Source organism: Vipera ursinii (assembly GCF_947247035.1).
Source record: "Vipera ursinii genome assembly, chromosome: 2".
In the NCBI taxonomy this organism is placed as follows: domain Eukaryota; kingdom Metazoa; phylum Chordata; class Lepidosauria; order Squamata; family Viperidae; genus Vipera; species Vipera ursinii.
The window spans coordinates 273643454-273658395 of record NC_139513.1 but is presented as its reverse complement, the minus strand read 5'-3'; the positions used below and the strand labels follow the sequence as shown (position 1 = coordinate 273658395).

Below are 14942 nucleotides of genomic sequence, written 5' to 3'. Positions count from 1 at the left end.
GAGACCTCTCCTCAAGAAGCCCACCTTGGACCCATCCTCTTTGAATAACTTTCGTCCAGTCTCCAATCTTCGCTTCCTTGCGAAGGTTGTTGAGAGCGTGGTGGCGCACCAACTTCCTCAGATCCTGGATGAAGCGGTTTATCTAGACCCGTACCAATCGGGTTTCAGGCCGGGCTACAGCACGGAGACGGCATTGGTCGCTCTGATGAATGATCTCTGGAGAGCCCGGGACAGGGGCCATTCCTCTGTCCTAGTCTTATTAGACCTCTCGGCGGCTTTCGATACCATCGACCATGGTATCTTGCTGCGACGCCTCAGGGGACTGGGAGTGGGAGGCACGGTTCTGCGTTGGTTCTCCTCCTTTCTCCAGGGTCGCTCGCAGTCGGTGCTGACAGGGGGACAGAGGTCGACCCCGAGGCCTCTCGCTTGCGGAGTCCCTCAGGGGTCGGTCCTCTCGCCTCTCCTGTTCAACATCTACATGAAACCGCTGGGTGAGATCATTCGCAGTTTTGGAGTAGGGTACCATCAGTATGCTGATGACACCCAGCTTTTTATCTCAACTCCAAACAATATCAGTGATGCCCTAGACGTGATGTCCCGCTGCCTGAAAGCGGTCCGGGAATGGATGGGGAGAAACAGGCTTCAACTGAACCCGGACAAGACTGAATGGCTGTACGTACCGGGAAGCCAGGAGATTCAGAACGTCCCACTGCTTAACATTGGGAACAAGTTACTTCCCCCTGTTGATAGGGCCCGCAACCTGGGTGTCCTCCTAGACTCGCAGCTCTCCCTGGAAGACCACATTGGAGCTGTGACCAAGGGGGCCTTCTCCCGGGTTCGACTAATTCGCCAGCTACGGCCTTATCTGGACCTGGATTCCTTACGTACAGTCACCCATGCCCTTGTGACATCTCGCCTAGACTATTGTAACGCTCTCTACATGGGGCTGCCCTTGAGATCCACTCGGAAGCTTCAACTGGTGCAAAGTGCGGCGGCACGGACACTCTTGGGAGCCTCCCGATACTCCCATATCACACCTCTCCTCCGTGCGCTGCACTGGCTTCCGGCTGCCTTCCGTGTGAAGTTCAAGGTGCTAACGATGACTTACAAAGCCCTACATGGCATGGGTCCGGACTACCTTCGGGAGCACCTTCTGCCGATGTCAGCACCCCACCGTCCTGTGCGCTCCCACAGAGAGGGCCTCCTCAGGGTGCCACCGCTCAAGGAATGTCGGCTGGTGGCCCCCAGGGGGAGGGCATTCTCAGTGGGTGCGCCAGCCCTCTGGAACACCTTACCAACAGAAATCCGGATGGCCCCTGACCTCCGTACCTTCCGTCGCGACTTAAAAACTTTCCTGTTTCAGCAGGCTGGCCTGGCATGATAGCGTTAATTGGGGTCCCAGTTTGTGTTCATTAGTGTTTCTTATTATTTTTATTGTTCGATCTGTATACCTTCCTTCCTCTGTACACCGCCCCGAGTCCCTCGGGAGAAGGGCGGTTTATAAAAACTAATAAATAAATAAATAAATAAATAAACTACTGTTAACAGATTTGATCTATCCAAAATGTATGAAATTTTCCCAGAGGAAACAGTTTATGGTACCCTAATTTTATGAAGTGAAAGGGGTTGAGGCCAGAATGTGTACTTTTTTTTAGTCATGGTACCAATGCTATGAAACAACTCCTTCTGCAAGTCCCTCTTGGTGAAGGCCATTTAGGAATTAATGAAGACTGAAACTTCTTATAGTGAACGATTGTTGTTAGTATGATGATATTAAAATAATAAAGTATATAATTCTATTTGATTAATGCAATGATTTGCTTCATTATTTTTAATTTTATATATATTAACTTAATTGCATTAGTTGAAAGCAAGATGGAAGAGCATAAGAAACTAATGGAGAAGAAAGATCTACAGATTTTAGAACTAACTAAACAACTGAAAGTTCAAGAAAAGGAAAAGCAGAATGAGATAATCAAATTACAAATAGAGGTATGCCATTTATGACACTCTGAGAATATGCCAGAATAACAAGAAATATGCTACATGAATAAATTATAAATTGTGGATCAAAATCAAAACATTGCATTTTACAAAATTAAAGAAAACCACCTGACAAGGAATAACTTTAAGGTAGAAATTGATACGATTTCAGTATGCATTCATATTACATTTTTCATATTTCATCATTTTCAGTTTAGATTCATTTTTCCTAGAGTTGTCACAAAGAATATTTTCTCTTATTGACTTGGGATCAAAACATCAGAGAAGATACCTCAGGAATGGTGTCTTTCTAGTCTGTTGAAATTTGTGCTGAGATTTTTTAAGGTTGAGAATGACAGGAAAATTATTGCTGTTTTTCATTATTACATATAGTTTCTATAATTGTAAAAAGTATTTTGCATGCTTAGAATTATTAGTTGATAACCTCCTTTATTAGCATGTGCAGTGCCATGAGATTCTGCACCACAGATTATTGGGTCTCAGATTGTAAATTAACATGATTCAGGATAAACTGGAAGCTGACTGGACAAGAGTCAGTGGGATCACCAAAACAATGTCTTGCCTAGGAGGTTTTTAAGCCAGTGATTTCTGAAGAAGTTTGACAGGGTTCTCTGTAACTTTAGTTCCTTTACTTGCATACCTGACCCTCTGGCTGGCTGAAGCGATGGTGGGGGAGAAGGAATGTCAATTGCCATGAAGTCCTGTTGAGGAAGGAGTAATGGCCACCTACTGTTTGAATGAAATATCATTGGAGTGCAGATGATATCCAGTTAATATTACTAAATAAATTCAACATTAAAGTGGTGAAAGTATGTTTTTTGTTTCATGTTTTGATTCCCTTTTTTCCAGAATGTAGTAAAAGAAGTTATTTTAGAGCATTTTATGCTCCATAATACTAAAATAAATGTATTCATGCCTTCAAGAGTTTGTGTTGATATCATAATTTTGATAGTTTATTAGGATTACAGCCTTAAATATCTTTCTCTCTTTGTTCTTATTGTTGCACTTTTCCCTCCTCGCTTTCTACAAAGTCTTCAATTCTGAGCAGTAAACAAAGACATGACCCAGTCAATTAAGCTGCCTTTAATCACATTGATTTTATATGTATTACTTTTATGATTTGCTTTTCTGCATTATACTCTGGGGAAATTTTCCTTTTACATTATCTTTGTAACAGCTCTCTAAAACCAATAATACCATGTGATGACGATGAGTCAATTTTACTCATTTGCACTTCATGGCCAAATGGGTATCTGTTTTCCCTGTGTTAATGTAAACATCCTTAGCCAAGAGTTGCTTATACATTACTAAAATAGCATTAATTGCAGAGAAGCTTTTTCTGTCATTTACATTATCAATACACTAGCTCTTTTTTTTAAACAAAATTTCAGTTCAATACTAAACTGGAAAGGCTGCAGACCAAAACACTGCAACTACAGGCTAACCCCGCAGCGCTCCCTCAAAATATCTATAGAAAGGTAAGTGTTTTTATTGTTTTCTTAAATGTAAAGTGGTTTAAAAGTTAAGATGTTTTGACTGCAGATATTTTGCTCTACTCTGTTTACGTGTAGTCACATATGTGAGATGGGCAGCTATATCAATTTACCAGATAAAATAAAAATTCTGTTTTAACAGTGTCTTATGCTGCGATAAGAGTGAGGAGAAAACATCCCAAAGAGCTCTTTCAAAACAAAGAGATATTCTATAAATGCTTCTCCCATCTGAGATTCACTTGCAGGAGGAGGTTGCCTGCAAGTCATCCATTCATTTCATAGCCCTGAAAAAATGTACAAGGCTCCTCTGTACTTTCACATTTTTTAGTATTTATACTTCATTTAAACATAAACCTTTTCCTAAAGTAAAAAAATGGGAAATACAATTCCTCTCAAATTTAGTCAACTATAAATTAGTTACCATTAACTGGGGAGCAAAGAAAGATTGGTCTTTGGAAGGAAAATATCCAGAATTATTGCAAACCTGAGGATCTGGACAGACTTGAACACTGGGGGCTATCTAACAAAATGAAATTCAATGGTGAAAAAAGTAAGGTTCTACATTTAGGCAGGAAAAACCAAACGTACAGGTATAGTATAGGTGGTACCTTGCTCAATAGTAGTGATTGTGACAGGGATCTTGGAATCCTAGTGGACAATCACTTCAATATGAGCCAGCAGTGTGCTGCAGCTGCCAAAAAAGCCAACACAGTGCTAGGCTGCATTAACAGAGGGATAGAATCAAGATCACGTGAAGTATTAATACCAGTTTACAATGCCTTGGTAAGGCCACACTTGGAATACTGCATCCAGTTTTGGTCACCACGATGTAAAAAAGATGTCGAGACTCTAGAAAGAGAACAGAGAAGAGCAACAAAGATGATTAGGGGACTAGAAGCTAAAACATATAAGGAACAGTTGCTGGAATTGGGTATGTCTAGTTTAATGAAGAGAAGGGTGAGGGGTGACATGATAGCAGTGTTCCAATATCTCAGGGGCCGGCACAAAGAAGAGGGAGTCAAGCTATTCTCCAAAGCACCTGAAGGCAGGACAAGAAGCAACGGATGGAAACTAACCAAAGAGAGAAGCAACCTAGAACTAAGGAGAAATTTCCTGACAGAATAATTAACCAGTGGAACAACCTGCCTCCAAAAGCGGTGAATGCTCCAACACTGGAAGTTTTTAAGAAGAGACTGGACAGCCATTTGTCTGAAATGGTATAGGGCAGACATGTCAAACACAAGGCCCGGGGGCTGGATCCGGCCCGCGAAGTGGTTTTGTGTGGCCCGCGAAGCCATCCTGGAAACAGTGAGGGAATGGCCCCCACTGCCTTGGCCCTGGCCCAGAGACCCTCCTACCAGAGACCCTCAGATCTGTCCCACTCCTGCCCAGGCCCCCATAGGCATCCTTGATGTGAACGATGTAGAGCTGGCCATGCCCACCCAGTAGGCCATGCGCACTCTAGCCACGCCCACCCAGTAGGCCACGCCCACCCAGGCTATAGCCACCCGGCCCCCGGAGGGCAACCGCAATGCTGATGCGGCCCTCAGTGAAATTGAGTTTGACACCCCTGGTATAGGGTTTCCTGCCTGAGCAGGGGGCTGGACTAGATGAACTCCAAGGTCCCTTTCAACTTTATTATTGTTAATATTACGAGTCTTGAATTTCTTCAGTACAGTTCTGCCCTATAGCTTTTGGGCAGAACAAAGAACACAGAAGAAAAGCATGGCTGTTAGGATGCCATTAAGCATTTATGCAGCATTACAGGTACAAGCTTCCCATTGATGTGAACTCCAGCCTTAAGCTGCTTGCCTCCTTCTCATTCCCAGTTGATTTGAGAGGCACAGCAGCTAGCTGGGTGTTGTTTTCATTTTCTCCTGCCACAGAAAGCAAACCTAGTAATGCAAAATGGAGACAGAGGCACTGACCAGGATGGACTTTTTTATGCTTGTTCATTGGCCACCTGAAGAGAGCAGATTTAGCGATGGATTTTTTTTTTAGCAGGTGTCCCTCATGTAGTAGCTATAGAATGTTTGAATGCCAGGGGCTATGGATAAATGCCCTTTTTTGTCTGGCAGGACCACCTGAGTTGTATTTAAGCAGTTAGACAAGTAAATTAAGGTGGAAAAAATAATTGAATAATTGAAATTATGTAATATATTTTGCATTATTCCCTCTGCAAATACTCACCAGGAATCATTATCCCCATGCTTTACTAAACAGCCTGGTTTTGACTTGTTTTATCTTAATTATTAGATCAATCTGATTTGACCACTTTGATCATAGCTCAGCACTGTTCTATAATCTGCACAGTATGCTGTATTGTCTGATCTAATCTTAAATATTTTAGAATAATTAATCATAATTTTCTTGTTTTATTTGTTGGTCTATGACAGAATAGATTTCTGATTCCTAGAAACCAAGTCATGAAACATAGTATCTCTGAAGCATCTCAATTTGTGTACATGTATGGATTTCTAGGCATATGGATATACATATATACTTTTTCATGTATGTGTAAATTACTAACAAAGAATTAAGGGAGACTGAAATGCATTTCTAACTCATTAGTTTTCATCAGTCAGCCATACCCTTCTGAGATTCGAACCTGGGCTGATTGCACATTAGGCAGTGTATTTTACCTCTTGAGCCACAGGATCTCTCTCGCTCTGTTAGCTTTCTGCAAGGGGAGATATGTGTCAAATGTTAACTATTTAGATTACCTTGCTAGGCCCCAAACATGGGGCAAATCTTTATTTCCTGTTTTTCATGTATATATATATATATACATATATATTCTTTTATTTATTTGGTTTTGTAGAAGTTCCAGCATCTTCAAGAAGAAAAGAATAAAGAAATTGAAATTCTTCGAAACATTATCAAAGACTTAGAACAAAAGCTCGACAAACGTAAAGATTGCTATTATAAACTGCGACAATTTTGAGAATAACATGAGACCACAAGTTTTACTGAGGAGACAGAACTGAATGAGTGATACACACTGAATTTGTGGATATTTTTATTTATTAAAACATATTGTTTCTCTAACTGCAAGCTCTTCAGTTGTGTATACTGAACTACTTTCCCTCTTGTAAGCATTCATCATAAAATAATTCAGGTTGTATAGGGGTATGGTTTCCCTACCAAACCATCATGAATTATGACAAACACAATCCTAAAGAGTTTCCCTCTATTGAACATTTTCTTTTCGCTCTAGAACTTGCAAAAATTCAGTTAATTTTAGAAATTTCAGAAACAACAGATATTATTTTGCTACATAAAAATAGATGTTATATAAACATGCCTCATATACAAGATTGTCCAAATCACTGGTTAGCAGAAAATATGGTTAAGTGTAGATCTTAAATTTTATTACCAGATATTTATGAAATTGAAATTAGTATTTGTTTCATCCCATCCCATCTCTCACTTCATGTTTTTAAAGACCGTTATCCCAAATTTCAAACGAACTGTGAGAGTAAAGTTTCAGAAACGGAGAAATTGATTTTAATAGGTCTTGTTATAGGACTTACAATTTATAACATTAAATCTGATGTTAAGACTAGTGAATTCTGCAGACTTCTTGATGAAAATATCTGGCCGGAATATTATGCACAGAATTCTATACAATTATCTTAAATGGCTTTAGAGTTTGGGAGAAAAACATTTTCATCTATTCACTTGGTCTTAACTTATAATTGTAAAACGAGGACCCAAATTGTTGGGGGCAATAAGATGACTTTGTAATAATGCCGCTGGGGGGGAAGCCCTAATAAGCAGGCATATACATAGAATGAAGGCTATTGCTAAGCACATTGATTTGTGCTTAGATTGTAAGCCACCCTGAGTCTTCGGAGAAGGGCGGGATATAAATGGGATTTTTTTTTAAAAAAAAACATAGTTAGCAAATCTTTTCTTATCCTCTCCTGTTCTGATTTGCTCTGTATCCAACAAAAGCCCCTAGGTCATAGTTTTGGCTCCTGTTTTCATGAATGCAAACAGAATGGTAGAAGAGGAAATCAAAAAGACAAGCTAACAAACACCACAGACACTTGGAACTGGCACTGAGAAACAACTCTATACCATTATGGGAAAGTTTTGTTCTTCCTGTTTAAGGCAAAATCAGATGACAAGGATTGTATTCTGAATCAGTAAAATCAGAGCACATAACTACAACTGAACAAATACAGCTGAAATGCAAGAACTCTTGCTTAACTGGCAGGTGTAGGTTTTTTTCCCCTCCCAAATAATTCACATAATGGTATGTGTGCCAAGAAGATTACTGCTGAAATGCATCCCTCTGCTTTAATGCCCTTTGGCCACCTATAGCAAGGGTTTCCAACGACTTTGGCAGAAATAGTAGGACAAATTTCAAATTATTATGGAATGCATTCCAAAGTCTGCAATCTTCCATAGGTGTTTAGACTGTTCCTCAAGCTCAGCTGTTCAGTCCAGCTCACTGTCAGGTTTCACCCCTTCTTGCTGCTGGTAACAGTCAAGCAGCTGTTGGCAGACGTCACTGTCAAGACTCAACCACGTTGTCTGCCAACAGCTGCCCTTGTCACCTTCAGGAAGATGGGAGCTCTCCACGACAATGTCAGGAAGCTGTGCTTTGCTGTTCTTCAAACAACAAGTGTCGGCAGTGTCAGCATCAACTACTGGAGACAGGCCCTGTCAAGTGCTGCCAGTTTCAGCTTAACTGGCGCTTGCAGATGCCACTCCCCTTTTGTCAGAGCCTGTTTCCTTGCAAAGGAACTTCTACAGCTGCTGCTACAAAAGCAGCGTCTGTAGGTTCCTGGCCCAAGACTCTGTGGTTAGGCTGGTTGTTTATTGCTGTCAAATGTTGATCCCCTCTGTGATGATGTCCCTGAGGATGGTGATGAGGATGATGTCCATGATGATGAGGATGATGTCCATGATGATGATGAGGATGATGATGATGATGATGATGGGGATGCTCACTGGGAGACAACTGTGAGGCAGAAGCTGCCTCAATTTGCTTTTCTTCTGGATTCCCCCCAATTCTTTTACATATTTCTTCAATTTCAGATGTCTGAAAAAAGTTCAGACAACATGGTCAGAATTTCAACTTCTTCTCATACAGTATGTCAACACAAAACATAAGCAGAAAAATATAATCAGTTTAAAGAAAATAATGTAAGTAAACCTAGTATTTCTGCTTAAAATCACACTCATCACAAAGTGGTCAGCTTCTCTCATGACTATTCTTGTCCAAGTCATTTCTAAAGTGCCTTATGCGTAGATCAGCATGAGATTCTTACTTTAGAAAATTATAATTATTATAATTCTCTGACCATACAAAAGCTGTGAGAGTCCTAGTTTCATTTGATGTTGGTTATTTACTTGATTACTTTGCTTCCTTCTCAAGGAATTAAAAGACAAGGTATAGAATACAACTTAATTACAACTTTAACAATCCCCCCTCCCCCCACCCCTACCTAACCCTCCCTATCCCTCCCTTAAAATGTACTGTAAAACTTTTCAATAAAAAAGAATACAACTTAATTACAAAGATCTGGATCTTATACATGGGTTTAATGGCAAGTTAGTTGTTCAGTGGCAATCCAATCATTTTGCAGTCAGGAAATGCTCACAGCAAAAGGGGGAAAATGAATACATACCGTGTATGAGCAATTTCCACAAGTTTCTTCACAATAGGTCATCTGAATAGCTTTCTCTACAAATGGAAAACTCAGGAAAGAAACAGGTAAGCCAAGGTGATAAACAAGACGGCCGCACCTAGGAAGAAAGTGACCCAGTTCTTAATAGCAATGCATCACTATATTTATGAAGAAGAGTTTTACAAAACTAAAAAAACAAAAGATTTTTTTTGCATCTCGAGTTTCTTGTCTTCTGCTGTGATTCCCAAAATCTATTGTCTATGGAGATTCTCAGTCATCCAGGTCATAGTTATCCCAAAGATGCTTTTTCACGGGGCAATTGGACTTTGTTTTTATTTGAAGACGTTTCGCTTCTCATCCAAGAAGCTTCTTCAGCTCAAACTGAATGGTGGGGAAGCTGAAAAAGCTTCTTGAATGAGAAGCGAAACATCTTCAAAGAAAAACAAGAAAGTCCCGTTGGCTCATGAAAAAGTATCTTTGGGATCCCAAAATCTATTGTACGCATATTATAAGAAAACTGTGGATTGGGGTCACACTAGCACTGCTGTAGTAGCACTTTTGCAGTAATCCTAATCCTTTGTCTTCTGCTATCTATTTTTAATGGATAGGACTTCTTTGTCTCCTTCTGAACTTTCCTACATTTCTGAAAGCAGAACAGTGATAAACCTCATTAACATGGACCTGATAAAGCCCACTGACGGGAAGGGCTCATATGAAAGAAAGCATCTCCCTGCAAAAAGTCCCATTAGTTGGAAAAGCAGCAAACCAGAGGAAGGGAAATGTAAAGTGAGAACTCATATGCACATTCATTTAAGTAGCATAAATTGATCCAGATAAACCACTTTGGGGCAAAATAAACTATTTGTGGGTTTGGGGTTTTTGTTGACTCTGGAAATTGCATGGACAAGTCCTTGCAGATTTTTTTGACAAGTTTTTGAAAGGGTTTTGCCATTGCCTCCTATCTAAGGCTAAGAGAAAGTGATTGGCCCACGATCAGCCAAATTATTAATGCCCAAGTTTCTTCCAGTTTCTAGCCTGATGCTTTAATCACCAAACCAAGCACATATCACATTGAAGTAGCCAAACAGGTTCATATCTTATGTGAGCCTACTCAGGTCAAATGAATGGAGAAAACCACTTTAATGTACTCTGAATGTATTGTGCAAATAGAAGCACAGAGCCTCTAATGCAAAACTGTGGGATGCCATCTAATCCAAATAAACTTCATGTGCTTTCAAAATATGGAGCATCTAAGAAATTCTAATCCATTTGATGTTTTATAAACAGACCTGTCGTAAATCAGGAAATCATCTTTTTTGCCTCTTAAAGTAGTCCAGACATCAAGTTGTGTTGCACTCGGTTGGTATACAGGAATGTCTTCTGGAACATTTTCTCTTAGAAGTTGGTACTTCTGCTGGGAGGAGTTTCCTTGGTGATTGACCACAATGAAGGAGATATTGACCATTCCATTATTTGCCAGCTTCAATTGCAGGTCTCCAAGTCTAATAAGTAAATAACATTTTATGCATTCATTTTATTCCCTTTGGAAAAGCAGAATTTGCTTGGAATGGGCATGTTATCTACGATTATCTAAGTTGATACTACAGAATTAGGAGTCCTACTACTATACAATCAAACAGTACAAATGAATTTGAAAAGTCACAGCAGCTTTCACACCTGGACCCAAAACAAAATAAGCCAACCTGTTAGCCTGGGAGCAATTCCTAAGAAACATGTCAAATGCAATAGGGTGGGCAGTCACTAATTTTTCAGAAAACAATTTTGGGATTAAATTCAAAAATGAAAAGACATTATTATTGAAGAAGGCAATAGTAATAGCACTTCAACTTACATACAGCTTCACAGTGGTTTACAGCCCTCTCTAAGCCGTTTACAGAGTCAGCATATTGCCCCCAGAATGCCAGTTTCAGACCAAAAATAACTGTAATGCAGTGATTTTGGCAATCAAGCAAAAGCTATTATGCCAGATATCTTAACTTTTTTTTTCCTCCCCAGCCTAAGCTGAATAAAAACTCCTCTTGCTTTAAGAAACAGATCCCAACAGATTATCCATTCATGGGCAATTGCATATTTTTACATTTTGATTGTTTTAATTGGGCAATTATTTAATCTTTTTTAACTTTTGTATTTCTATTTATATGCCCTGTTCACCGCCCTGAGTCCTTCGGGAGAAGGGCGGTATAAAAATTCTAATAATAATAATAATAATAATAATAATAATAATAATAATAATAATAATAATAATAATAATAATAATAATAATAATATTTGAGTGGTCCTTACCTGGAAGCCTGCAAAATGCACAGGTATCAGCTAGCCTGGAGTAGAGCAACCACTGTGACTGACCCTCTTGAGTTCATCATGGGATTTTCTTCCCCAATGTTCCATTCTGGAGGTTCTTTACAAAGATCCAGATGCTCTGCTCCTCCTCCTGGGAGGAGACAGAGGATCAGAGCTAGCCCTAGCCCAGCCCACATGGCTGTGTGTTGCCTGCAAAGCAGAGAAACAAGTTAAGGAAGAAAACTAAAGACTGTAAAGTATAACACAGCCTGCCCTCTGCCCTGACTCTTTCAGAATAGTAGCACCAACAGATTCTGAAAACATGGGGCATCTCTTCTCTAGAATTATTTGGTACAAATGAAAGCTACACCAAGTAAGCAATTAATTTGCCAAGCCAATTTAGAGTAGTGCTTAAAATGCTGGTCTAGGAACCAGGAGACGGTGCTTCCTAGTCCCACCTGAAGCATGAAAGCCAACTCAGCCCAACCTACCTCAACAGGGTTGTTGTTGGGAAAATATGAGGAAGGAGTATTATGTATGGTTGCTGTCTTGAGTTACTTATAAAGTAATAAAGGCAGGATAAAAATTGAATCAAAGTGACCAAACATTTCCTATTCTAAAATAATTTTTCTATTCAACAATGTCTACCATTGGAAGAATATGTATTTACCTATGAAAAGTTTTTTTTCCAATCTATTGTAAAATTTCATGTTTCTTGGTTAATTGGCTCAAGGAAAGTGACATGTTGTTTGGGGCAAATGAAAACTGAGAACCTAAGAAACAGAAAGCTTTGCCATGAAAATAAGATTTTTGAATCTGTTTACTCAGAAATCACTGCAGACCTGCACTTTACATTACATCCCGGATTACCTACGGGAGCACCTACTGCTGGCGTCAACTTCCCTCCGTCCTGTACGCTCCCACAGAGAGGGCCTCCTCAGGGTACCACCAGTCAGAGAATGTCGACTGGTGACCCCCAGGGGGAGAGCATTCTCGGTGGGCGCACCAGTCCTTTGGAACCGCTTACCGGCTGAACTACGGATGGCCCCCAACCTTCGCTCCTTCCGGCGTGATCTAAAAACTTATCTATTCAAACAAGCCGGTCTGGTCTGATGGGTTTGGGGTTTTAACATTGTTTTTAACTAACTTACTACATTGGGCACAATCATTTAACTTTAAATCTTGTATCCTGTAATCTTATTTTTATTGCCCTGTACACCGCCCTGAGTCCTTCGGGAGAAGGGTGGTATATAAATCAAATAAATAAATAAATAAATACAGAATGTACATTGTAAAGAATGTAATGGGTTCAATTATTCTAAACTGATGATCTACTACAAAGCTACCAGAAATCAGGTTTCTAGTAGCATCAGTTCGGACTAACAACTTTTGTCTGAAAAGGTGCTGTAAGACTACTCCTAATTTTGGGCTCCCATATAGTACAATGTGAACCACGTTTTCTCTGAGTGACAATGCAATCCTGCACATCTATACGATATTTAATTAATTGCCATTCTCCATTTCCCTTTTTTCCTCTGGCAATTTTAATCAGAACATGAGTTCATGAAAAGTTGTATTTACATACAGTATAAATGCCGCTGGGGGGGGGGGCGAAAGCCCTAATAAGCAGGCATATACATAGAATGAAGGCTAGTGCTAAGCACATTTTTTTGTGCTTAAATTGTAAGCCGCCCTGAGTCTTCGGAGAAGGGCGGGATATAAATGGGATCAAAATAAAGCAAACACTTTCTTACAGGTCGCACACCCAAGCTGGGAGCGGCATCTGATAGCGGAGCACGGCAGTATTACACGTGTGTGTCATCGTAGCTTGTACAAATACACAATCGTAATCGTACTTCATGCAAAAAGGAAAAAAAAAAGGCTGCAGTCCTCTCTATACATGAACGAGGGAGCAAGCCACCCTGAATTCAGCGGGGGGTACTGCTTAGTGAAATTAAGATTAGCAGCCTCGCAACCCAAAGCATTAAATTTGTATTACATGCAACCTCGCTAGAGAATTTTTTTTTGAAGACTTGGATGCTTAACTATTTTTCAAACGAAACCCCCCGCCCAATACCCCGACTCCCCGCTTGAACCAACTAAGCTTTTCCAAGGCTACGCCGGTGCAGCGGGGCTGTGTGAACGCAGCCGCGCAACAAAGTGCGTTCAACCCAACCCGCCGCGTGTTTTGCGGGCGCGCGTGGATCTCAAGCGTCTTAAGGAGGAGGAAAATAGGCTTGTTTTGTTTCTTAATGCATTCAAAGCCCCTTTTTCTCTCCCCCCCCCTGCCCGGTTCGAAGTCACCTTCTGCGATTTCGGCGAACGTTTCCCCGGGGCGAACAAGAAACTCACCGCGCCGCTGCGGGACTCCGAACACGCCTCGCCACTCCGGAGCCTCTAGGGCGCTCGTCCCGCTCGCTGCTATTTATACCCCTCGAGTTGTTTGTCTCCGAGTTTGGATCCCGTTCAAAGTTCGACGATTCTCGCGACGTCTCCGAAGAAACCCAAAGCCTGGGCCAGGGGTAAGGCAACCTCGGCTCTTTTATGACTCATGGACTTCAACTCCCAGAATTCCTGAGTCAGCTATGCTATGCTGACTCAGGAATTCTGGGAGTTTATTTATTTATTTATTTATTTTTATTACATTTATATCCCGCCCTTCTCCGAAGACTCAGGGCGGCTTACAAGCTTAGCAGTAGCTTTCATTCTATGTATATGCCTGCTTGTTAGGGCTTTCACACACACACCCCAAGCGGCATTATTACAAAGTCAGCTTATTGCCCCCAACAATCTGGGTCCTCATTTTACCTACCTCGGAAGGATGGAAGGCTGAGTCAACCTTGACCCTGGTGGGATGCGAACCTGCACTAATTGCAGGCAGCTGGTGTTACTTAAGGAGGCATCAGCCCACTGCTCCACCAAGTAACAGAGAATGACAGTTGACTAACTGTGAAGAACCATTTGGTCACTTGAAGATGGTCAATAATGATTTTTCTCACAAAATACAAGAAGATAACAGTTGAAAGGTGTATTGCTGAAAGACCGGAACAAGTACTATATGCAAGATGTAGAGATATCCAATAATGTGCACTTAATATAAGAAGGAATAAGCCCAGTTAAGTGAATCACGGATTCTTATGTCTCTGTACAATATATTACATTTTCTATTCATTCTTAATAAATTCTCGATAAATTGATGCCATCAATAGTTCAGTATTTAAGAATATCCAATGAACCAGAATTCTACAGTAGTTCAATGTAGTATAAACTGATCCACTGCAGAGGATAATGAGAGAGATCTCATTCCAAAAGTCCATGAGTCATAAAAGAGCCGAGGTTGCCTACCCCTGGCCTGGGGCGAGTCAAGGGCGGGGACCCCGGGGAAGAGCAGCAGCCCCCCCCTCCAAAAAAAGTGAAGTCAAGCCTGACCACTTCCCTGCAGCGCGCAGGGTCCAAGTCAGAGGCGAGGGGGCTTCACTTCGGCTTGGCCGCAGCGAGAAGG

At 40.9% G+C, this 14942-nt stretch overlaps 2 protein-coding genes across 2 annotated transcripts in view; one reads left to right on the top strand and one right to left on the bottom strand.

Moving 5' to 3' along the window:
• LOC310636732 (growth hormone receptor-like) overlaps positions 1-6474 on the top strand; it is a 171979-nt gene extending 165505 nt beyond the window's left edge. The window contains exons 16-18 of the mRNA XM_083356817.1: positions 1865-1992; positions 3396-3482; positions 6319-6474. Of these exons, the coding sequence (XP_083212943.1) occupies positions 1865-1992; positions 3396-3482; positions 6319-6441 (338 nt within the window). The 3' untranslated portion in view covers positions 6442-6474. The remainder of the gene's footprint in view (positions 1-1864; positions 1993-3395; positions 3483-6318) is intronic.
• A 25-nt stretch (positions 6475-6499) lies between these two features.
• SELENOP (selenoprotein P) lies at positions 6500-13954 on the bottom strand. Its single transcript, XM_083356825.1, has 5 exons — positions 13793-13954; positions 11444-11650; positions 10429-10641; positions 9140-9257; positions 6500-8550 (listed from the first exon to the last, which is right to left on the bottom strand). Exons 2-5 carry the CDS (start codon positions 11635-11637, stop codon positions 8227-8229), a joined length of 849 nt encoding a protein of 282 aa, XP_083212951.1. The 5' UTR covers positions 11638-11650; positions 13793-13954; the 3' UTR covers positions 6500-8226.
• Positions 13955-14942: the final 988 nt, after the last annotated feature.